General features: G+C 45.8%; 1 protein-coding gene across 4 annotated transcripts in view; it reads right to left on the bottom strand.

Moving 5' to 3' along the window:
• Positions 1 to 26,571, bottom strand: part of Myo1b (myosin IB) — a 177,605-nt gene that overhangs the window by 128,486 nt on the left and 22,548 nt on the right. For all 4 annotated transcript variants that reach the window (XM_051153807.1, XM_051153806.1, XM_051153808.1 and 1 more), the window contains exon 2: positions 14,172 to 14,315. In XM_051153807.1, coding sequence (XP_051009764.1) covers positions 14,172 to 14,306 — 135 coding nt within the window. In that variant the 5' untranslated portion in view covers positions 14,307 to 14,315. The remainder of the gene's footprint in view (positions 1 to 14,171; positions 14,316 to 26,571) is intronic.

Genomic DNA, 26,571 nt, shown 5'->3' with positions numbered 1-26,571 from the left:
GCAGTAGGAAAAATTAAATACCAAGCCACAACCCTTCTTCCTTGGAGACACACGAGATAGTCCTGAAAGCACTGTTTGCCTGGGTGGGGCTGACATTTTCTTTTTTTTTTTTTTTTGGTTTTTCGAGACAGGGTCTCTCTGTGTAGCCTTGGCCATCCTGGACTCACTTTGTAGACCAGGCTGGCCTCGAACTCACAGCGATCCGCCTGCCTCTGCCTCCCGAGTGCTGGGATTAAAGGCGTGCGCCACTACGCCCGGCTGCGGGGCTGACATTTTCAACTCTGGTTTTCAGCTGCCCAACGAATGCTCAAGAAAATGCCAATTAAGCCCTTTCCAAGGACCAGAGGAATGACAGGGCAGCTCGTCTTTACATCAATAAACATTTGGACTTACACGCTATCCTGGGCATTTTGTTGCTGCATCATCCCCTCAAAAGAAGAGGCAGTTCATTGCCAAGTAGCGACTTGGCTATCTCCCTGTTGTCATTCAGCGCCACTCTCCCAACCTCAGCACCATTGGCCACAGGGGTCAGCATACATCTACAAGGCAATGAAAAGCTCCTCCTCTGTCTGCCCCATGTGACCAACCTCCAACATCTAGGGCAAGTGAAAAAGAAGAGAGGAAAGATAACGGAACGAAAAAAATACAAGTGAAAAACCAGAGAAGGGAAGGCTGGCCCTGTGTGTAAGAGGCACATTCATTAGCAGACTCCCCTTTGACTTTTCCAGGGTCAGACATGAAATCAAGAACGTGCAAACATTTTCTAAGTCAAAACCATCTCCGGCTGCAAGTCTTAAGGCTGCCTGGTGCTCCAAAAGGATGCCTTGCAAAGAGCAAACACAACCTGAGGGTCCCTCCTGTGCCTGCAGCAAAACTGACCTCTTTTCTGGAGGACAGTCAGTCTGGCAGACTCCACCCAGGAGAAGAGCCTCTGCAGTCAGAACTTATGAGGGAAAGGCTCTCTTCGATCCCAGGTAAACTTGGGCATTATAAAGATGAATACCTCTAGGTGAGCGATAGGGGTTGGAATCATGACTCTACTGCTATACAGTGAACAGCAGATAATGTCACAGAACTTACATTACCACAGCACAACACTGATTACAGAATGCTTATGTGCTAGCCATGGTCTTGGTGCTTTGGTATATAATCTCCTTTAAGCCTCAGATTTTCAGGAGGGAATCAATAGTAGACCCTCTGTATACAGGGGAAAGATTGACAGGGAGAAGCTAAAAATGTGCCTAGCTCTCCATCAAACTGAAGATTTAACTGGAGCCACACTTCATCCAGCACTCCAAACAGACTCAAAGCATAGGCAGAGGGGTGTGGGTGGGAAGTCTGAGAGCGCAGACTCAGTGGCGTGGGCTCATGGTTAAGCATGTTCACCGTCCAACCCCTCCTCCACATGGCGATGATTACATAAAACTGCTCTTACATTGCCCATCTTGAAACTCTGCAGTCTGACTCCTCCCTGCTGCCATCCCTCCTCGCTTCCTCTCCCCTCCTCTCTCCTAACTCCCCCTCCTCCCTCCCCTCCTTCCATCAGCCTTTTTTCTAGTCTTAGTTAATGGATGGGTAGTTTTTCTGTAGAGCAACGCTTCTGGATGAAGGCTCCTGCCAGCGAAAAAGCAAGAATTCTAACACAATCATTGTTGGAAAAGTTGGCAGGATATTTTCTTTCTTTCTTTTTTAGATGTTTTTTGAAATTGCATGTGTACACCTCAGTGTATGTAAGTGCACAAGTGTGATGGTACCTTCAGAGGCCAGAAGATGTTGATGGTCCTCTGCAAGAGTACTAAGTACTGTCAGCCATTGAGCCTTCTCTCCAATTCCAGATGTTTCTCTTATAGAGACATTTTATGTTAAAATTGCCAAAGATCAGGCTGTAAGACCTGAGCACTCTTGGCTTTGAGTTGGGTCTTGTGGCTCTCTGGGGATGTTCTGGGAATCTCACAAACAAAAGCATTGGTCCACAGTGAGGCTATGTCCTACAGTCCTGCATTGCCGTGACCTAGACTTTCATCCACATCTGAACCCTAGTAGGTACCTCTCAGGAACCCTGTGCTCTCACTCAGCTTCCCCCAGCACCCCTTAAAGCCAGCGCCTTCCAAAGCCACCAGAGTGGATCTGACTGTTGAATAGCAGTGAAGCTGGAAACACACGCTCAGGCTCTCGGTGGCTTACTTTCTTCTTGAGAACCCCTCTCTCTTTCTTTCTCTCAATCTTTGTGCTTAAAATCCCTGTTTTTCAATAAATTCTAACTCAGCTGCATACTAGCTCATCCTGAAATTCTCTTTTGGGGTGGTGCCAAGAACCCTGGGTTCATATAAGCAGAGATCTCTGAGGTGAATCCCTTAAGCAGCTTCGAAGAACAACACGGAATTGAACCCCTGCCCCATTACCACCAACTCATCGCTCAGCCTACCATTTAGGAATGAATTTGAATTATTGTTCTGCATGTTTGTGAGATCCTTAAAAACTCAACCCAGGCATATTAGGGGATGGGCAAACAATATGCACTTAAGTACCTTTCTCCTTGGTTATCAGTAAACTCACATGACATGGTCACAGATCCTTATCTTAATGGCCACAAGAATGGAGTACAGTAACAGGAGTCAGCAGAAAGGCATTCAGGTGAGGAGCCAGATATCAGCTGTCTCCCTCGGCGCATACCGTCAACAGCTCCAACCCCAGAAGACCTGGATTATACCGTCAACCTTCATACAAGGCAGTATTTCTCTCTTGGGCAGAAGCCTTCCACTGGACCATCCCAAGGATGGATGCTGAAGTCTTCTGCTACCAGCAATGGACAAAAGGAAGAAAGAAAACGGGTCTTCAAGTTACAAGAAAAGTATTTTCATCTCAACAGAAGAAAATTAGTCAAAGCCAGGCTGGGCCAGGACTCAGGTAAGAGCAACCCATCACAGGACTGTATAACCAAACTGGGTTAACTGATTGTCTTATAAATAAACAAGCAACACACTTATTAAGGGCCAATTTTATTTAAAACATCATGTGAAATATAAAATTCCCCCACATTCTATAAATCCGAGGCTTCATCGTATTGCTGTTAGCATACTGCGCTCAGTCTGCCTAGCAACCTATGAAGCCATTACCTGCCCGCCACTAGCTGTGCCAGCTCCCAGTATATAAAAAGGACAACCCACCTCATGTCTCTCTCCCTCTCTCTCTGTCTATGTCTCTGTCTCTGTGTCTGTCTGTCTGTCTCTCTCTCTCTCTGTCTGTCTCTGTCTCTCTCTCTCTCTGTGTCTGTCTCTGTGTTTCTGTCTCTCTCTGGGGTGCCTCTCCTATTTCCCTGCTCTCCTGCGCTCATATAACAAATGTCTCCATATCATGTCTGTTGCCTGGCATCTTGTTTTTGAATCATTACAGTCACGGAGACGAGTCTTCTACACAGGAAACCAAACTCTCAGAGCTAACTACTCTGTAGGGAAGAGCCCAACTCCCATCCTTAGAGTGGCTAGGGCAGCAAGAGAACCATGAGCTTAAGGCAAGCCTGGACTACATACAGTACTGGAGTTCAAGGATAGCCTGGGCTATGCAGCAAAAACACAGTCTTGGGGACGGGGGACAGCAAAGCTAAGCACTCTGGGCACTAAAGTCGATGAGAGGATGCTATAGAAAGAACGGTGTGAATGAGTGCTCTCAGTCTGCATGGAGGAAGGTCCCTGCACACTGCAAAGGGTCCACGGAGGCCCAAGAAAGGCAGAGATCATAGCAGGTCTGCAGGAGGCGGGTGACAACCAACACCAAAGTATGACGTTTTGGATTTTGGTTTTAGGTGGCAGTTACCCCCCTCGCCTCTCTTATCAGCCAAGCTAGTTATCTCCTAGCTTACTTCTAAAGCATGCACTACCAGGGATTAAAACACATATCTGGAGACCCGAGTTCACCACAGCATCACTCTCAATAGCCTAGACAGGGAAGTGACCCAAGGAGGCACTGACGCTAATCAGACAAATGAATTCAAATGAATCGTAGCACATCCATGCGAGGGAACACGATTCACACAGGAGCTTAAGGGTGCCTTCCCAGGACACGGAATAGCATGGCTTCCCTCCAGACAAGCTACCCAAGCAGTAATTAAGAATCCTTAGCAGGGGAGGGCAAGGGAAAGAAAGGGAGGAGGGGTGGAAGGAGGAGGATGGAGGAGGAGTTAGGAGACAGGACGGGAGGAGGGAGGGCAGCAGGGAGGAATCAGACTGCAGAGTTTCAAGGCAGGCAGCACAAGAGCCGCGTGGAGGAGGGGTTGGACGGCGAACATGCTTAACCATGAGCCCATGCCACCGGTGTCTGCGCTCTCAGACGTCCCATCACACCCTGCTGGTTACGCTTCGAATCTATTTGGACTGTTGGGTGAAGTGTGGCTCCAGTTTTTTTTCTGGTAAATCTTCAGTTTTGTGTAAAGCTAGGCACATTCTTGGCTTCTCCCTGCTCAACTTCCTCATGTATACAGAGGGAGGGACTACTACTAATTCCCCCTTGAAGAGCTGAGTATTAAATGAGATGACACATCAAAGCACTAAGCCCACAGCAAGTATTCCATAAACAGTACCTATTATGGTGATACAAGTTCCACGTGGCTCCACCAGAACCTACTGACCACTGTGGAACAAACAGCCAAGTCAGGGCTCAAACCCCCAAACCTCAGCTAACTTCACCCAGGAGGCATATCAAGCCAAAGTCATGAAGACCCCTACAAAATGGCCTTTGTCTACAGGAAGTGGCTGAGAGTTACCAGACGAGCACGTGAGATTAGTCTAATGAAGCTAATACTAAAATGACACCATAAAACAAGCTCTCAGGATCCTCAGAAACAAGAGCCACTCCCTTCACTGTGAGGAGCACACTCTCCCAGTAGGTCCTGGATTCTGGAAATTTGATCAGAAGACACAAACTATTATGAATCACAGCGTTTGCTCTTCCACGGACATCTGCGAGACTTCCCCAGTGTTCTCCAAGCGATTTTTTTTTTTTTTTTTTGTCTTTGGGGTTTTATTAGGAGACACGGTGTAGTCTACCAAATGCTCTGGATGCTTTACCATTCAAAACTGTGCAAAATGGTATAAGTCCAAATCTCCACTCTTAGAAACATATTTGTGATATATGCGTGTGTATGTATGTATATGTATGCACATGTATATAATATATAATACACTATATATGTATTGTTTAGTGCACTAGGTGTACACACACACATCGCTAATAATATCCTATTTTTACAAGTAAAAAAAAAAAAAAAAAAAACGGTGGCACAAGCTGAAATAATGTAGCCAAAGTCTCACATCAGTGGTTGACTCACACCAAGGCCCTTGATGCTAGGACAGCTGTTTCATAAAGATACAGGAAAACTAGGACACAAGAGACTGGTTATGTACCCACTCTTGTGTCTTCTAAGCTGTTTTCTCTTTCTACTCATAGCAGCCAGTCAGCTTCAAAGACTCCTGAAAGCCTGCTTCCACATGGCCCCATGATCCCTCATGACATCACCAAACCACAGCTTGCTCATTATTCTTATTTTTCCAGTATTTCTCAGTTTGAAAAATCAAGCCCATGTCTGTTCATTATCTTATCTAGGGCCTCAAGTTAGCACCTCAGATCAGAAGACCACAAATAAACTCAGAGGCCTGCAGACTGTGGCTGCAGATGACATCCAGACCTGCTGGTCTAGCCTAAGACATTCCTACACTACCATCATAGCACGATCTTTCATTCCTGGGCTGTCAGTCATTTCAAACTATAAATTAAAGAACTATATATGAGTTCCACACCGCACTTAAATACCAGCTAAAAATATCAGTCCAGGCTGCCTTTAATTTAGAGCAGACAACGCCCCACTGCCATATCATCGCGGAGACAAATTCTGAAAGGAGGCGGGATCTTCCAAATATATACTGCTCTCTAGACCCAATAAAAGTCTCCGCTCGGGTACATGTGGCCCTGAATTGTTAGGCTCCCTTCTTGCCACAAGTCCTGAAAATAGTATTATGTGCCTAACTGGAAACAGAAATACAGTGAAAATAAAATCTGTACACCGGAGGGAACCAGGAAAAACAGAAATGGAAGAAAGAAGGCTGAGGCAGGCAGCGTGTCCCCCAATTGTGCATGCAGGAAGCACAACCCCACAGGTGGTGGTCTAGTTGGGGGAGCCTTTAAGAGGTGGGGCGCCAACTTCAGAAGAGATTAGTGTAATTCTCACAGGATGCAACTTCCTGGAGAGGGTTGCTATAAACACTAGCTCCGGCACCCCTGGCACCCCTGCGCCTTCCAGTCTCACCATACAATCCTTGCGCCTTCCTGTCTCACCACAGAGTCGCTTACGTATTTGCATGCACACCTTTCCTCTATTTTGCCACCATGTTGTTATGGCGTCAGGAGCCCTCACCAGAACAACAATGCCATGCTGTCTTGAACCACCAGCCACAAGAATCATTTGTCAAATATTAAGTCACAAAACAAACAAAACAGCACTCAGCGACAGCAGAGGAAAATGGAAACCTAATTAAAAAAAAAAAAAAAATCCCAAACTATAAAACATTAAAGAAAAGCCATGATGGGCTTCCCAGCCACACCACTGACAATTTATCCCAGTACCACTATGTGCCAAGTCATTAGACTGGAAACTCCGTGAGATAAATATCAAAATAACCATCTTATGGATGAAAGAACTCAGCTTCCAACAATGGCACTGATGGCTGTGAGTGACTAAAATGTCTAATTTTGCTCTGTCTGCTCAAAGCCCATGTCTTTCCCAGGATGTCATACTGTACCTCACCCACTCTAGGGCAGAGTTCAAAAAAACAAAATAACTTCTCTTCAAATTAGAATCACCATTAAAATTCATCTGCTCTGCAAATAAAGGAACAGATCTGCGTGTTGTAATATATAAATAGAGAGGCGGCCACGCAACAGATCTGGCATGAAAGGAGATTTATTGGGGGAAGAGGAGTCAGGGTGCTCATGGCAGACAGATAGGCAGAGGGAAAGAGAGAAAGAAAGCTGAGAGAGTGTGCGCAATGACACATCTGGTGCGCAGCTGGAGCAAGTCTGGTGCACACCCGGTGGAGGCAGGTGATGATGTCCAAGGTTGCTAGGTCTGTGGAGGTGGGCTAGCTGGGCTGCCTATATGCTAACATTGTGTGTAATTGAACTGGCCCTGTGTGCGCTGAACTGAATGGCTCCTTCTACCTTGTGCTCATAAAGGAGGACATGAGGAGCTGCCAATCACTTGTAGTCCACTTACTACGATGGACAACACTCTTTCCTCCAGATCTTTGTCTATGCTTGGTTTTGTTTTGTTTGGGGGCTGGAGGGGTGCTGGGCTATCTTGTTGGTTGATGTCTCTTTGCTTTGATTTATGAGGAACATATCATGATCCCTTAAGACTTAAGATACCAATATAGCCAGACACCTGTAAACCTAGTACTTTGGGAGACAGAGACAGATGGATCGTTGCGAGTTCGAAGCCAGCCTGGTCTACAAAGCGAGTTCAGGACAGCCAAGGCTACACAGAGAAACCTTGTCTCAAAAAAACCAACTAAAAGAACCCAATGTACCTGTGCCGTGTCTGATCAGTTCACGTCACTGGACCACCACTGAGTGCTCACTCAACACACTGGACCACCACTGAGTGCTCACTCAACACACTGTACCACCACTGAGTGCTCACTCAACACACTGTACCATCACTGAGTGCTTACTCAATACACTGTACCACCACTGAGTGCTCACTCAACACATGGCAGGGGCATGGGTTATCACGCCCATTACTCAGCTAGGTCACTTTGAGACCACCTTGTTCCGAAACTTGTGCAAATTTCAGTATCATATGCAACTACTTTGGAAACTAAACAGGCTTTCCTATTAGTGAGGTGATTTGATGTTCATGAAGGCTCATGACCTCTGAGGCTGGATTTCCTGGACAAATACTGCAGCCTCCTGAGCATATTTTCTCATATAGAAAATGATGATGCTACAGCACACCAGCCTCTATAAGAACTAAGTGAACTCAAGCAGAAGTGGCAGGGCTGGCACCAAGTGCAGATCTTTGCTCCTGGGTGCCCACAAAACAGCTTCTAACAGAGGCCTTTCCTTCTCGAGTCCTCACATCCTCCAAATCTAACTCCAGCTGTGGCTTCGACCAGAGTATGTGAGTTAAAGGATTGCAAATACGTATCATCATTGTATAATTGATGTATAATTTGTGTAATCACAAACATCTCAAGAACGATACTAGGACCTGCAGCTTGAAATAACTAAGACTGACATAAAACAGGCAGACAACTGGCCAGCAATGCAGAGAAGATTCTCCGGTTACCAGGGGTGTTATGAAAGTTTGCACAGGTTAAAAACTAACACATTATTATCAAAATTGACTGTCTTTCTGGAGTGTGCAAGAGATGGCCTGGTCTCCATGGAGTGTGCAAGAGACAGACTGGCCTTTGTAAAGTGTGCAAGGGGCAGACTGGCCTCAGATAGTAGACACAACATTCCTCCTGGCCTTGTCATTGAAGGAGCACAGCTTTATCTGGCCTCCGAGGTGGAGCCATCCCAAACTTCCAAGTGCACACACAGTTTGCTCTCCACCAATGCCAGGAGCTCACCACGCCCACAGTCTATGCATTTCACAAGAACAGGTCTGGGTGGGTTCTCCTCCTACTAGGTCTAGATGGAAAGAGAAGTGGAACCGAAGATTAACCTTGTCCCTCACAAATCTCACAGGGTCTGAGATCTGAGGAAGGAGAAGGCCCTGTTCCCAACTCTAGAACAAGAAAAAGCATCATCTATCCTTAAACAGTCTGGAAGACCGAGCCAGTGCAGTAACCAGTGTCACGTCTGGGAATCTGACCCAAGAAAACGACAGCCCCATGTTACATGTGCTTATGCTGTCTGAAATGTTTTTTCAAAAAGCATATCACTTTTTAAGAAATTAAAGACTTTTAAAGAAAAAATTTGAAGTTACTAAAACCAGGAAAACAAGCAGTAAGAATAACATTCATCTGGACTTTTGAGTGTCAACTCGGAGCTCTGCTAACAAACGAAAAGACCAAATTTCAGATTCTCAACAGTACAGCCTGGAAATACCCTGTGCTAAGTCACTCACACCAATAGTGAGCATGCCCGATGTACACAACCAGTGAGAAGGTGAGAAACTCAGGCCGCCTTATAACAAAAGGAAATTATACCTCCCCAAAACATGTTAGATCCACACAAGATAAAATGTTGTCTACAGGGAAACTGCTTGGGAAATTTCAAGGTGTACAAATGTAAAGCAGTGTAATTTTGGCAGTATCCAAAACTAGCCCAATATCCCATATTTTACAGTTAGGTGTTACAGAAGTGTCTGATCCCATTCCATTCCTACCTCTAGAATCCCTGATAACCGAGGCAATTTGTACTAATTGTTCAAAGCTGTCCCTTTTACAAGAGTGATTAGCGTAACATAAGATCTTAAAACTGGTCCCATCCATTTGTCCACAAATTTCGGGATTTCCTTGTTTTTAATAGCTGAGTAGTATTCCATAGCTGAAAGGATCACATGGTATATACTCACTTATAATTGGGCACTAGCCCAAAAGGCACGTTCCACGAAAGTCTTCTCTTACCAGGAGATTGGGATAGATGTGAGGACATCCTACTGAGACTCTAGGTAAGACAAATATGGAGATAGGGAAATAGAAACACAGAGGGTCCTAGAAACCTACAAGAAGAACATCGTGTGTCAGGTGGATCGGGGCCCAGGGGGTCTGCTCAAACTATTGTACTAACCAAGGACAATACAATAGTAAACATCGAACCCCTACTCTGATCTACCCAATGGACAGGATATTCTCCACAGTTATGTAGAGAGCGGGGACTGACTCAGACATGAACTCTGGTGCCCCATATTTGACCACCTCCCCTTAGTGGGGAGGCCTGGTGGCACTCAAAGAAAGAACAAGCAGGCTACCAAGATGAGACTTGATAGCCTACGACCATATAGTGGGGGAGGAGGTTCTCCTCGGTCATAGACCTAGGGGAGGGGAATTGGGTGAAAGCGGGAGGGAGGGAGGAATGGGAGGATACAAGTGATAGGATAACAATTTAGTTATAATCTGAATAAATTAATAAATTTTTTTTAAAAATTAAAAAAAAAAAAAGATGTTGAAACTGGGCTAATTCAGACCTCTCTATGTAGATGACCCCCAAGCTGACAATTCAGACAGAAAACAAGCTAAATTTACTGCTGGGCATCAAAAATACTTCTGTCAGCAGCCAGACACCTGGGTTCTTTCACTTTCCAAATCTGTCCTCCTTATTCCTACCTAAATTGCAGCTCTCCTGTTCCGGGACAGAACCACAGTCGTGACCAGTGGCCCTAAAAAGAGAACCCTCAGACCCCAAGTCTGCCTCTTCCTCCATCACAACAAAGCCCATGTGGTATCCGCCCCTGCCTGCAGGCTTTTCCAAGGGTGGGGGTGGGGTGGGGGGGCCAGTCCAAGGGTGACCCCCCCTCAAGGGCTGACAAAGGGCAGAAAGAACAGAGAACAGTGGAGCTTGGGAATGTCACAACCAGCATTTCCCAGCTACTGACCCCACACTGAGCCTTGAGACCAAAGGCATGGCCTGCAGCTGGTCCCAGCTTGAACTATGCTCTGCCAAGAGAGAGGAGCAACAAACAGCAAACAGCCTCTGACCCGCCAATCCAATCCTTCCCCCATCTTCCACCACATGACTCCAAAGCCCTGGCTCGGAAGGACAGCTGGGCCAATCTCAAACACCACTACTGGGGGTCACAGACATGAACCAGCATGTTCCTAGTTAGACAAGTATGTTAGCTGCACACCTTTTCTGGCATCAAAAGTTCACAGCAAAGCAGTCTGGGAAGCATGCCTTTGGGTGCACACAAAACCTAAAACTCATGACAGCTCTTACATGGCAGCAGCATCAACATGGCCACTCCATTACATTACGTCTCAGCATCCATCACTCTTTTAGTCTTCCTAAGGTGCTGACCTGTATTTGGAAGGATATTCACCCCCTCTTATGCTCCAGAATCAGCTGGCTCTGAAGACTCAGAGGATGTGAGGGTTTGGGGAACAATTCAAACCCAGAGCGCAGCCGCCCCTCGGGACAGCTCTGTCAGGACAGACCCTCCCTTTTATCTTTTCATTGGGGAGGGAGGGGGAGGGAGAGGGAGCGCTGAAAGGGGAAAAGACAGCAGGATGAAAAACAGAGTTCCCAAATCTAGAGCTGGATCACACAGGAAATTGCTCACCCTATGGCCACACGAGAGTTTACAAGTCTAGGCCAACTTTCTGGTCACTGGCTGCACTGTCGGTACAATGTAAGCACACTTACAGGACGGACCATTCCCAATGGCTGCCTGAGGAACAGAGCGAAGATACATATGGATGCAATAGATTCCAACAGTACCTTCTATTCTAAGGAAGAACTGAAAACTCAACGGGAAACACAAAACAGTACGATGCTGTGTGCATTTTTTAACTTGGGCTAAAGCGCCAGGCCAAACAATTTTGCAGTAACCCATGAGGGAAAGCGAAGCAAGAATATTATCAAAATAAGAGCCAGAAATAGTTTTCCTAGGGTGGCACACATGGCAGTGGGGCTCGGAACCAAGATACCACACAGTTACTGTCATTTTTTTTTTAATCACAAAAGCAATATATGAAAAGATATGAAAGGCCGGGTGTGGTGGCACACGCCTTTAATCCCAGCACTTGGGAGGCAGAGGCTGATGGATCGATGTGAGTTTGAGGCCAGCCTGGTCTACAAAGTGAGTCCAAGACAGCCAAGGCAACACAGAGAGACTCTGTCTCGAAAAACCAAAAAAAAGCAATATATGTTTAACTTAAGCACTACAAAATAGATTAAACAGTAATTCTCCCCTGTGTCCACAGTACTACCATGGTACTCAGTTAAGAAGCCAGGCTCGGCGTACATATCAAGGCATCATAGAGACACTCCTAAAGCCACTCCCACGTTAGTCAGTAGGATCATGCTATATGCATTACTTGACAACTTCCTTTTTTCCACTGGAAATAGAGACTGTTTTGTCGTCCAACATGACATTGTTTAAAGGCACAGAAGGAAGGCACATACACAGGAAGAAGCGTCAGCCAAGTATCATGCAAAACAGTGATTGATGTCAATACCAACAAGCTAAAGTCAATTTTCTACTTCTGTCACGGAGCCAGAAAGGGCATTCCAGAAGTAGTTTAGAAAATAAAATTATGTAGAGCCGAAACCCAGACATTTTGTCTGCTAAAGAACCGTTCTCTTAAGAGGGGGATTGTTTTATTTTTTAGTGGCCACAGCAAATCAGGTATTCAAATGCATATGGTGTCCAGTCTCTCCTAGTTTCAATTCATCTGAAAGTGAATTGTGCTACCTAGAGCCAAAGGGAAAAATGACCAGCACCATCAGATAGGATCTAATTGATTCCTCCTGCTTGCGTCTCAGAGACCAGTGTGCAAAGGCCATCTTTCATTTGCTATCAGGCCATCTTCCATTTGATAGCAGACCATACTTTCAATTAAAGCCGCAGAATGGCCAGGCTTTCCCACCTGAGAGCAGTACCCCCACACTGGGAGGGGAGATGACACCAAGCCAAACAGTGCCCTTTTCCTGCTGTGCGGTAGCACTGAGTGCCTTTTCCATTTGGATCACAGTTTTAAGGAAACTCTGAGCTGTAACTACTCTTAGGTTTAGCAGCAGTTATCAAAATGACATCCTCAAAGCAGGAATCACAGGGCTCCCTTTACTGTGAAACCTCCAGGTGATGGCTCATCTCATAAAGAAATTAATTAGTCAGCGTTGCTCTGAGCTACACTGAGTGTGGTGCTCTGAGGGCCTGTGGGGGTTGGAGGTGGAGCCTCTAGGAGGTAAACAGGTCACTGCTGACTCCACACAAATGCAATTAGTGCCTGGGGCTCTCTGGAGCTTCCCACAGCTCCTGGGAGGCCACACCAGCAGCTCTCAGCCAGGAGGTAGGTAGGCCCTTGACTCTGAGTTTACCCAACGGCCGACTTTCTAGAATTACAAGAATAAACTCGTGTCATCTACAAGATACTATTTATTATACAAGTCCAAATGGACTATGAGAGTTGACTACATACAAAGAAAAGCTATACTGACAAAAAAAAAAAAAGCTTATAGTTTTTCATATGGATTTTCTAGGAAAGTCAAAGCTTTTCTAAGTTATCACCTTTAGGTCTCTCCTTTTATTTATTCCTAGTTCCTCCCATATTGACAAAGAAAATGGTGCACAGCTCAAGCATGCAACTCATTTCAGTGAACAGAAGCACATTTTTTAAAAAGGAGCTCAGAGCTCAAAAGCAAGACAGAAATCTATTAACACCATCTCTACTCAGTTTGTTCTATTTGCTTCTTGGGTCCCCCCACTCATGTAGAAAATCAATACTCCCCGTTTTTTGTTTTTGTTTGTTTGTTTGTTTGTTTGTTTTTTGGCTGAATGCACACCACACCTTTATGTCCACACATGCAAGGGCTGAAGATAAGTCTATTTTTTAACTCATGTTTTAAATATATTTGGAGAACTTAACACAATAACACTGTGATGTCCTTTTTAAGGAATCTTTAACATACATTTATCTACTGCTGCATTTTTGTACACACTTTTATACCCAGCAACCATGACAATTCCAGTATCCAGGGAAGATATGCTGATCTAGTGATCTACTGCAGTCCCTCTATGCATACGTATCGGGAAGGCGCCTGTATTTTCTGATAGTTCACTGCCACATTTTGGGAAGAGCTTCTGAGTGACTGGAGTTTTCTAACCCTCTGAAGGTATCTAAGATGCCAACAGATCTCAACACTCCGTCTAAATGATGTCCTCAGAGGGAGGAATTGAAACACCAAACTTGTGTTAGTGTGACCCCCCCCCCAGCCCACATGCAGTGCCTTGCACACAGCTGATGTTTAAACATGTTGGGAAATACCCACTAGACTCATCCGTGTGATGCCTGTGCCAATCTAGCAAACACTCAAAACTCCCTGAGGATAGAAAAGAAATACCTCTGACCACTTAGGACCAAAGAGCAAAGAAAACAAGCATGAGGTAGAAAAGCCACCTCTGCCACAAAACCCAGAGTCGTCTAAAAGCCTTGGGGGCTCCAGGCACTCACATAGATCTCACTGTGATCGAAGCGCTTCTTGAGGTTGTCAATGAATGTCTCCTCATTGAGGGGCTCCAAAAGAACCATGTCTCCAACGCCAATCATGTTGTCCAGAAGGGAGGACTTCACCTCCATTTTGGCCATGGTCTCCAGCTGGAAGAGAGAAGGAGGAGTCAGTTCAGTGGGCGAGACTCTTTCAGATGAGTTCTTTGCGACGACAGGAGAAATGACCTCCACCTGCCGTACAGTCCAACTTGCCGACCTTGCCGTGATGCCAACCTGCTGCCAAGCCAACCTTCTTCCCCGTCCATCCTCCCAGACAAAGTCCATCTACAGAAACTGCCAACAGGAAGGCGAGGTCACTGTTGGAGTTGTGTCCTCCTCTTCCAGCACCAACCAAATTGGCCACGGCTCCGGCACAACCGCTTTCCAAAACTCCAAACCACCCCCTCCGCCAGCCCTTGCCTAGCAGCGTCAGCCTGGACCTTTTGTGAAATGGCTTTCCAAGATTAGCTTATAATTGAACACTTGCCCAAAAACTGTGTTTTAAAGTGATGCCAGTTACACTTATTGGTCACCACACCAAAGACCTGCACGCTCAGTAACGAACTTAATCCCCACAACGACCCCACCAGAAGTAGTGTTAACTTCACGTTAATATGAGCTATCCTGAGCTAGTAAAATGGCTGAGTGGGTTAAAGGACTTCCCACCAAGCCTGCTGACCTGAGTTCAATTTCCAGAACCCACATGATGAAAGGAGAGAGCCAACTCCTGTGATTTCTCCTCTGACTTCTGGGCACACAACCACCCAAAACATACTGACTTTAAAATCTGTATGAGGAAATCGGGCCAGCAAGATGGCGCAGGGGCTAAAAGCCTTTGCCACCACCTGACAATCTGAGTCTGATTCCCACGACCTAAGGAGGAAGGAGACACCCAGAAGTTGCCATCTCATCTCCACACCACACCACACCACACCTCAAACACAAAAGTAAACAAGTGTTTTCAAAGAAAAAATGACAAGAAACATTGAAGCTCAACTTGCTGTGTTTTGTATGTGGTATAAAAGAATCCTATAGCATGCCCATCATGGTAGCGCACTCAGGAGGCAGAAGTAGGCATAACTCTGTGAGGCCAGCCTGGTCTACGTTGTAAGTTTTGGGGCAGCCAGAGCTACGTAATAAAACCCTGTCTCAGAAACAAACAAACAAAAAGAATCCCATCGCTGCTTAAGATACCATAACTATGGGAAGAGGTTTCACCCCAGACACTCCAAACTAGTTTACAAAGAGCACAAGCCACTGGTAAACAGAGGCTGTGCATCCGACAGAATGCCAAGGGTAACCACCGCATCTCAATTTTCAGCCTGACTAGCCATCCTAACAGCAAAAGCAATTGAACTCACAATCACTAGACCCAAACACTACTTCTTTGGTTCAGTGGGAAAGGCTGCCCTGAGGAAATTGAGGCACCTTGTAATGGTGGCATTCTATACCTTGTGTGTAACATGCCTCCCACAGATCACAGAGGAATGCTAAGTCAATGGAGTTCCCAACCTCTGTGCTCCTTCAAATGTCTTAACAAAGGAAAAGGGTGTGCAGTGTCTATCATGTGAGTGCACATGCTTTGTCACCTTTTCCATGATCAGATAAACTCTCTGAGCCATTCTTTCTGTTTCCAGGGCAGAAGTGTCAAGTTTAAGTGACACCAAGGCCCTAACAGGACATACTATGTGAGAACACTGTAATAAGTAGATATGTGCACATGCCCTGGCGCTGAGTGACACCAAGGCCCTAACAGGACATACTATGTGAGAACACTGTAATAAGTAGATATGTGCACATGCCCTGGCGCTGAGTGCAAACGCCGCTGACTTTTTCCACATGGAGCGCCCTCATCATGCTAGACCATACAAAGGGCGTTCTGCTTGCGTAAGTCTTACCAATTTAAATAAATCCTCATATTCTAGTGTAAATAGCCAAGAAGTCCCTTAGAGGCCAGAGAAAACCCATCTTCTTCAAGTTATAAAGAGAAACAGGAAGACCTAGTATGTTGGAGGAAGGTCCACCTGTGTTTTCAAGTGCTGATTTCAGTGCCTTGAGATCTGGTTACCTCTAGACACAGTAGTGAGTAATTCATTGTTATTAATTATTAGTAATTGCTAGTAATTAATAACAATGAATTATTTAATCACTAATGTATTGTGAATATATACACACATATATATGTGTATATATGTATATCCACAAACATGTCTGCTATTTCTGACCCACAAACAAACAAGCAAAGCTCTGGAAAGCCAAAAAAAAAAAAGGACTACAAAAGAACCAAGAATTTCTCCAATACATTGAAATTGAATAATATTTAAGACTCAAGAGAAAATTGCTTTAGCTTCATGGCAACCCCCACCCCCAACCCCTAGAATAACTAGTCCCAGACACTACTAAAACCCAACAATCACAGAAGGAATGGCTCCCACACTGAGGCAGGTAGGTCAGGCTCAATGTCAGAAGAGAACAGCACAGGTAAGAGGTGCCCGCCATCTCTAGGGAATTGAGCAGCAGCCAGGAGACAGTCCATGGAAGGACTGTGGGCGCCGAACTCTGCCACAGTAAATTAACATTTAAATCAAATATCAAGTTCTCAGGCTCAAGCAGTGCCCACAACACTAACTGTGTTGCATCTAATTTGGCAGATGAGAAGAGAGGGACCAGGGAGTCTGGGGTAAGTCGGCTTCAGATGGGTTGCAAGAATTGCTACCTCAAACCAGCGATTTAAACAGGTGAAGTGGTAAATTGGAATGCCACCCTGGGTGGATTTCTCGAAATAGTCTATTTATAGAAGCAGCTGGAAAGACAACACCTGCTGGCTGCAGGTAGCAGCGAGTAAGCAGCCAACCTGTGGCAGTAACTGAGCCTGCATCACGTGTCTGCAAGCACAGGTTTCAAGGAAGTGTACAGTCCTCCAGATTTGACACTCTGTCCTTACTTCATAATCAGATGGAGGTACCAATCAATTCAAAAAACTGATAAAAATTGAAAATACAATCTTTCAGGGGTCCCGCTCAAACTAAGGCACCAGCCAAGGACCATACAGGCGGTAAACTTTAAACCCCTACCCAGATCTAGCCAATGAACAGAACATTCTCCACAGTTGAGTGGAGAGTGGGGTATGACTTTCACACGAACTCTGGTGCCTCATATTTGACCATGTCCCCTGGAGGGGGAGACCTGGTGGCACTCAGAGGAAGGACAGCAGGTAGCCAAGAAGAGACTTGATACCCTATGAGCATATACAGGGGGAGGAAATCTCCCTCAGGAACAGTCATAGGGGAGGGGAATAAGGGGAAAATGGGAGGGAGGGAAGAATGGGAGGATACAAGGGATGGGATAACCATTGAGATGTAACAAGAATAAATTAATAAAAAAATTTTTTTAAAAAAGAAAATACAATCTTTGCAAAATGTAATATGCCAATAAAATAAACCAAACTGAAAATTCAATATAAAACGTATTTAGTTATAAGAAGCTTTTCTTTTTAGCATCTAGGTGTTTGGAGGGCATGACATCATCATGGTTTGCATCACTATAGTTAAAAAGAGGACACGAGGGATGTGGCGGGAGTATGTCCATACCTTCCTACAAATGAGCTGCATCCCAAGACATCTAGCATAGGTTTAGTTCACTTTGAGATCTTAATAAAAAGTATCTGGTATATTTGCTCTACCAAGAAAAAATGATTTTTTTTTTCTTCTCTAACAGAGTTATGACTAACTTTGGAAACAAATTTCAGAAGCATTTGCTAACTCAATGTTTTCTTAAACCATCAAAGGAATTTCCATGGTTTTACCCAGGAAAATGAGAATGTGTGTAGGGCACTAGAAAAACTTTCTGTGTCATACACAAATCTGTGCGTGCAGCCAGGCATGGTGGCGCACACATTTAATCCCAACACTAAGAGGCAGAGCAGGCCGATCGCTGTGAGTTCGAGGCCAGCCTGCTCTACAAAGTGAGGCTTGAAAAACCAACCAACCAAATATGTGTGTGCATATCAAATAAAAATGTGTGTGTCTGTGTGTGTGTGTGTGTGTGTGTGTGTGTGTGTGTGTGTGTGTGTGTGTGTGTGTTTCCGATTCCTAAAAGTCCTCACAGGAATCCACACTGTTCTGCCATGCACCCCGGATATTAGCACATATCGTATGCACAGTAAACCAACCAACACAACACTAGCCCGCCATCTCCTAGTCGCTATAGCTGATTGAAGGGTGATTCTGAAATCTGATGCTGGCTGAAACAGCAACACCTCCATTCTGTGCACCTCTGATGGGCAGACTTGCAGATGTGACACAGGGGATAGTTCAACCTCCCCTGCTCATACCAAAGAGGCTGGTCCCAGGGGGAAACTGCACGTGGAGGAGGCAAGGCAGGAAAATTACTGAAAATTATTAGTGCCAGCATCCTAATGACATCATAAATCTCTGGATCAAATTGCACTTACGGTCCCTGGTACCTCATTCCTGAAGGTTCCCATGATGTAAGTCCCTTAACTCTCTTTATTGTGGAAGTAGATGGAGCTGGATCTTCCACTGTTGGCACCAGAAGGCATTTGATGCTGAAGCAAATAAACTGATGCCAGAAAGTGGAGACTCAGAAGCACAGGCTGGCACTAGCTGAGATAAGGCACGGGGTTAGAGGTGGAGGGCGCAGGAACTGCACATTTAAGACCAGCAAGATCATATCTGACATCTGTTACTGGAACCACTGGTGGAGCCATGCCCTTGGGACTCAGACTTCATACCTGTGATATTAGAGAATTCCGAAAATCCGGCATACCAGAGCCATGTGCTCATAAAACTGGCCTGTCTGAAAAGCCAGCCAAGAAAGAACTTTCTATTCAGAGGGGTCACTGTGCCTGCAGCAGTCCAGCCGAAGCTGAAGCCACCTGTTTGGCTTCCAGTGCCTGAGAAAGGGATAAGGCCTCCCAAGGCAAAAGCTAGAATCCAGAAGGCACCACCACAATCTGTTTCTCCTGCTTCCTAATGACCCACAACCAACACCAACCAAGACTGACAGCTCTCTGTGGGGAAGGAAGCAAGGCCAAAAGACAAACCGCAGGCCGGCTTGGCAATAGTTTCAGTGTGTGTTATTAGTGCATGGAAGCACGTCGACCTTAAAAAAACAGCTACATTTTTTCTTTTTTTCTTTTTTTTTCTTTTTTTTTTTTTTTGGTTTTTCGAGACAGGGTTTCTCTGTGTAGCCTAAGCCATCCTGGACTCACTTTGTAGACCAGGCTGGCCTCCAATTCACAGCGATCCGCCTGCCTCTGCCTCCCGAGTGCTGGGATTAAAGGCGTGCGCCACCACGCCCGGCTCACAGCTACATTTTTTCAAGGAACGGGAGTGCAAAACTCTGGCTGATAGTTACATATGACTGCTTGACCCTTAATGACAACCAATCCTCAAGACATCTAACTCACAAGAACCACTTACATACAGAAGCCTTGCCATGTGTCCTCCCCCACACTCACCTCAGAAGAGGCCAGGTAAGACAGATGCACAAAAGAGACCTAGAGAACAGTGGGTCGCCCCGTTTTTAGCCACACAGTGAAGTGACACATAATTCTGTGTGGATCACTTTATTTTCCTACATATAGGTATGGTAAGAAAGGTGTATGTGACTGGGCGTGGTGGCGCATGCCTTTAATCCCAGCACTCGGGAGGCAGAGGCAGGAAGATCACTGTGAGTTCGGGGCCAGCCTGATCTACAAAGAGAGTCCAGGAAAGCAAAGGCTACACAGAGGAACCGTGTCTTGAAAAAAGTAAAAAGAAAGAAAAATAAAAGGTGTATGTGAAGTCATTCTCTGCTCTAACAAGGCCCGGGCAGGGCAGTTTGGAGTTTGACTACACAGCAAGAGCTTATCTCAAACTACAAATACAAGCTGATGCAAAATAAAGTGTGCCTGTAAGGACAGCTGAGGTCCATAGTAGATGCTGCTCTCGCAGGGACCTGATTTACCATCTAGAAAGTTCCCAGCTACAGTGACTTTTTTTTTGTGGGGAGTTAATGTACAGTTCTGGCAGATCTATACCCTCCCAATCCAAGCATAAGCAGGAGATGGGAACACAGCCTGTGCACAACCAACCTAACCCTCCTGGGAGCGAGGACAGCAGATGGTCAGGGCCAGGACCACACTTGTCACCACACACAGCAATGTGTAGAGTTCCGGCTGCTCAGCTCTGGTCTGTCCTTGCTTTCTGCCCACTGCGTCCCTGTTCAGCTTGTGACCTGTCTGCAAGTCTCAATCTGTGTATCCTCCCAACCAAGTCGGCGGGCTGACATAAAATTGAGTGTACCTAGCGCACAGCACCAAGCCACTGATGGATCTTATTGTTCTACGAAATCTGACCTTTTCCCCTAACTTGATGAAAGCTGTGTATAAAACACAGTGACTGGGGGGAACCTTCTGAGGGGCCACAGGAAACAAGGTGCCAGAGTCATAGGGTAACTGAGCCAGCAGCTGGCCCGCTAACTACCCAGTGTCAGGTGACTCTACAGCACTTCCCAGGTACATGAGGCAGCTGCACTTTCCCCCACCGGCTCTCGAGTCTCATGCTTCCGAAATGACTGCTGCTTATGCCAATGTAACTAGTTTGTCTACTGGAAACCTATAGAGCACAGAACACAGTTTTGAAAAATATTGAGGGCATCATTTCAAACTGTCTTCAAGACCAAACACAGAATGTAGAATAAACTATCCCAAAGCATCTTTTGACCACTGTAACCTAACCGTAAACAACCGTAAACAAGCTAATCTACCTGCCCCATCACCCAGCTTACATTACAAGACACACTGCAACTGTGAATATTGAGAATATGGAGACAGCCATCCCTCTGTCAGCCCCATCCATGGATGGTGACAGAAGAACACGTGAGGTGCACAAGCATTCCACCATCCAATATCAAAGCAATTAATATGGAAAGCTATTCCAAACTAATCATCAGCAGTAATCATTAACAAGAAATGGAGGGTAAGCAGAAATAAAAAATCATCTTATGGCCTCCACAATGAAAGTTCCCAGAGTGCCACAGACCAGCAACGGTGAGCACTTTACACGGAAACACTTCTGCATTTTGAAAGAACATGAGCAAATTGGAGCTGACATCTCCATGAGTAACAAGAATATTAAGTCACATTATTTTAAATCTGAAACAGCCTCTACAGTGAAGCCAAAAACAACATGCGTAGGAAAATACTGAAAAGTTATCTCCTGCTCGCTAACCGAAAGAGGACACTTAAGACACGTGTGCACTGTCGCATCAATAGAAGAGTACCCGAGAGAGCAGTGCAGGGGGGTTCCTTGCAGGACTGACCTCTTTAGCTGACTCGAGTTCCACTCGTTCGCCTCCAAGCACAGTGAGCTGCCCTGGTTGGGGATCACACCTCTTCTATAAAGCCAGCTCCTCAATGTAAGCACATCTTATTACTTGGTATTTCCCCAAAGTCTATAGCACTGCCCCGCTTGCACGGCGGGCATTCAAAAAAGACACACAAACTATTACAAATGACTACTGACACAGCAAGGGACACTCACACGGCTGCCACCGTGTACATCCGGTCACAGTTAAGGAAGCAGAAGAATGAGAAGAGCTTCAAGCCACTTGAGGATTTCTCCAGAAGCTATAATCCCAACAGCAGGACAGGAAACCCAACCAAGCACAGAGTTCCAAAGGAAGCCATCAATGCTTTTGAGAATATGACATGCAAAACACATTTAAGTTAGAAAATTGGGCCAATAGGACAACATTTCATGAACAAAATGACTCTCATTAAATCCCCACAAACCAAAGGTACCTTCAACCAGAACAGAGCTGATTAGGCAATGCTACACCAGCCTGAACAATGCCGGCCTCCATGGGCCCAGGACCAGGACACCTAGACCACTGTCAAGAGATGCTGAGGACCAGTTACCCTTAGGGGAGCCTTGCAAAGACCACGCTTCTGACGCAGATCCCATGGGGCAGAGAGAATGGCTGTAGATGCCAGGGTAGTTCCAGTTATGAGCCTCAAGATGTTCAGCTGGGCTTCATGACTTAAACACAGCCTGGCCTGATTTAACCCGCTGTGAGGAGGCGTCACTGGTGCCAGGTAGCACGCTCCAGGCAAGCCAGCTGCTATGGACCCAATGCTTTTGCTTTCCCACCCCCAACCCCACCCCACCCCCCAGTTCGGCAGCACTGGAGGTGAGGCCTTTGAAAAGCGACAGCTTTAGAGGCCATCAGGAAAGGCATAATAGAATTCACGTCTTTATAAAAGATATACATGTGAGGAGACATCAAGAAAGTTGGTGCCTGCAAGCCGGCAAGAGGAGACTCAGCAGGAACCGGATTTTGAAATTTCCAACCTCCAGAGCTATAAGAAATTAACGCCCTGCTGGGCGCAGTGGTGCGTGCCTGTAATCCCGGGAGGTGGAGGCAGGTGGATCACTGTGAGTTTGAACATACCATGTTAAGGTGCTTCCTGCTCTTTCCCTGAAGGCAGGCTGCCACTCTCGATGCAGAAAGGTCCTGACACACAGACTGTGTGGACATTACATCAAACTGGTACAGCCTGTTCTTCTATCCCAAGCCCTCATCATCACTTTACCATCCTCGCCCAGACTCCTGCAGCTAAGGACCACCACAAAGCCTCCAATGACACAAGAATGTCTTCAAAACACACACAACACACAACACCTGCTCAGGACTTCACACCCAAAGGACAAACGGAATGGAAACTGAATTCTCTGGAGCAATATACTCAGGGGGCGTGATTCTCAAAAGGGCTGGTTTCTAATGCGCTGTGTTTATGCCACGAATTATAGTTAGCTGACTCTCCTGTCCTTTATTTCACTGTTAGAGCCAATACAAGGGGGGGGACGCCCCACCTCCGGCCTTTCTTTTAAAGCCAAGACTAAGGGATTGCTGGTTAGAGAGCTTTCATTAGAATGCTAGCTAGGGAAAAGAATTGGGCAGGACCTCCCAGCAATTTCCACAAAGTAAAACTGTTTGCCTTGAGTTCTAACTCTGGATAAGACGAAGGGCATTAAATTAACAGGTGGTGAAGATCACATAGATATGAACAAGGAATAAAAGTAAACAGAGACCTATAAACATAAGCATCCCATATGCCATGGGTAGCCTCCAAGCTGCAAGCGCTGTCTGTGTAGGAGGAATGACTGTGACATTATGGGCTATCTCAGCGTTAGCACCCCCAGAGGGTGTCTCTGCAAAGCCAGAGATGGACAGAATCTCCACAGGCCAAGGTCAAGGTAGGCTTCCACCGGAGCATGCAAATGGGCTTAATCAACCACAGCTGCCTAGGAGCTGGTGCCCACTCACTCTTAGCCAGGCTGTGGGGACTGGAAAACAGCTCTAGACCTTGCAGTTCATAAGCAGATGAGGGGTTGCGAGGCAGCAGAGGCTATTTCCAGCTGTGGAGAGTGAATATGATAAACGTACCATCTAGACTAATTAGAAGGATTTTTGAGGTGTCGTAACCACAGTGAAAGTTTTAGATTACTAACCACCACAGCTCCTGATGGAAGGGGAAAACTCCACTCACAGAGAGCAGGGAGTGAGGCCTCCCATCCCTGGCACAACCTCCTCACAGGGAAAACCCTATCTCCTAGAGGGCTGCTCCTGTGTGAGTGTGCAGAGCCGAACCCTGCTGGCGGCTCAGAACAGCCCTGCACTTGCTGTAGTATGCACATACCCTCTGTTCTACGTCCTAAATTGCCAAGCTCTTGATAGCACCCCAGAGGCAAGACAATCTCACCATGCATTCGGAAACAGTTTACCTGGCACGTGACCTATAGATATTGTAACACAATGTCATCCTACAAGGTTCATGCTCCGGAACAGTAAAATTAAGTTACCAAAAAGAAACTGTGGGGGGAAAGCCTAACGATTAAATTGAGCTTACAATTTCCTATTGGGCCATGCTCATAGCTATCCTGAGCCACCGCTGGCCCACGGGCTGTGGGTTAGACATACCTGGTACAGTGAATGGCGCCAGGTCCACAGTAAGTTTAACAGCCATCAAAGGCTTTGCAATCACAGACTCAGGCTAGAATCCAAGGGAATTAATTCATCTCTGGAATTCCAATTTCTGATCCCCAAACTCAGGATGAGAGCAAGGTGTGCACAGACTGGCAGAGGCAACACCCACTAGACAATGCTTTCTTCTTTTGGCCCTAAAAGCCACATGCTCTAACCCCCTGTCTTTGGCAAGTAACTAACCTGTGGTCACCTCGTTTGCCAAAGACCTCCACTCCCATGGAGTCCCTACGTTAATCTTGGTCAGTCTTCTGGTCAGCCCACAAACAGGGTCTAAAATCACCCAGAGATAAACTTCTGGAAGTGTCTGCGAGGGAGTTTCTGGATTGGTGTTGTCAGATACACCCTACATATGAGCAGCACACCATTCGAGAGAGTTGGAGTTCAAGACTTAGCTGAGCACCAGCATCCATCACTCTGTGCTTTCTGACTGCGGGTGCAGTGTGCCCAATGGCCTCACCATCACGTCATGACAGGCTGCACACTTGAACTGCGAGACAAAGTAAACCCTTCCTTTCTTTCAGCTACCCTTGCCAGTTATTTTGTGACAGTAGGAAACTAGCTAGCCCACATCCCCAGGAGGAAATGCAGCCAGCACCACAGTCCCCACACTCACTTCCCAGAGGTAGGTCCGCTGAGTCATGTCAGAAACACCAGGAAGAGACCTCTCTCCAAGGCTCGCCACATCCAGCCCTCCCTTCTTAGCATCCGCACAACCCACAGGAGCATCCCTCACCTTCCACAAGCACAGGAGGTGCAGAACGCTTTAAGAGGGAACCTGTAATCATGCTACACATGCTAACGTTCACAGGGAACGTTACAAGAATCAATGAGCTAACGTCTGAAGGGCTATGGTCCCTGCGGGGCAAGGTAGCCAAACACCATAAACCACTCTTCCACCCCGAAACACAAACTCAGCTGTACGAGGGAACGTGCTAATTATAACCCTTAGACTTCTCTAGCCGTTCCCTCAAGGCAGATAAAAATGATTCCAAGAAGTCAAATGTTTAGATTGGCGAACCTGAAGCCCTGGAACTCCGGTATGAATGTAAAACTGCTCAAATATAACTGGCAAGCTGACAGCTCTCATTGGCTCTGATGGGTCCACAGATGCCATAGCGCCAAGTGATTATTAAACTGAGCACTGCCGTCGGGGAAACCAACCACCTTTCCAAATGAACCCACGTATTAATCAGAAGGTACCAGGCTCGTTTTGTTCCATGGGCTGACAGCCCCCACGGAAGTCCTCCAGTGACCTGCTGGCCTTCGCCCTCTCTTACACCACCTTACACTCAAAGCCTGGACCATTCGGCACCGGGAGAGCACTCCACCAAGCTACACCCAAGCCCTCTCTGTTCCCTTGACAACCTCATCAGAGCACTCAAACCTGGATGATCCAACTCAGTGTGACGGAGACACCGTAGACACAATGCCACGTCCAAGCCTCAGTTTCCCCACAAAAGTACATAACATATTGTCTCCCAGAGTCTCCTGTCTCAGTTTGTATCAAGTGATTAGTTCTGGAAAGGCTGGTTTCCTTCATCAGGGGAATTCTAAAGAATGTTTTTAAAAAAAATCAAAAAGTCAGCAAAATGCCAGCCCACAAAAATTTCAATGACATTTTCTCAGAAGCAAAGCAAAGCAGCTGTCTATTTCGGACTCGTCATGGAAAAAATGTATTAAAAGTCTAAACTATAGACAACGCAGAAAGACATGCACAGAATAAACAGTATGGCCCGATACGCAATTCTCCAGGCCTAGGGACACTCTGTGTGTTTACATCTATCCACACAATAGTTGCAAAAAAAAAAAAAAAAAATAAGACATCAGCTATCTTTAAAAATCCACCTAGTTATAAGATCAAAATTATAGACTAATAAATCTACGTATTAAAAAGGGTGTAATCCTTATCAAGGCAGCACCACTAACAGCTCTGTAGCTGTGGCTAAGAAAGGTCCTTAGAAAGGGAACTCAGAAACTCCCTGAGCAGTTAGCTATTAAAATAAAGTCTAATAAACTATGTAAACAAAGGGAGAGATGTCTATACATTTACATTACGAGTGCATGAATGTTTATTAGTTGAGAAGCGATCAAACAAAATAGCCAAGAATTTTCCCCCCAAAGACCCTGATAATATAAATTAGAAGAAAAAGCTACTTTGTAATTTGAAAAGAATTTTTAAAAAAACTAACTTGCTACAATGTGTTGCTTCACATAAAGCTGATTAGGACCAACAACCACATCAAAAGTTGGAAGCATTTTCTGTATCAATTTCTGGGTCTTTTTTCCCCTTGTAATGTTAGAAGTGTCACTA

Source organism: Acomys russatus, chromosome 12, assembly GCF_903995435.1.
Source record: "Acomys russatus chromosome 12, mAcoRus1.1, whole genome shotgun sequence".
In the NCBI taxonomy this organism is placed as follows: domain Eukaryota; kingdom Metazoa; phylum Chordata; class Mammalia; order Rodentia; family Muridae; genus Acomys; species Acomys russatus.
This window is presented reverse-complemented; position numbering and strand designations above follow the sequence as displayed.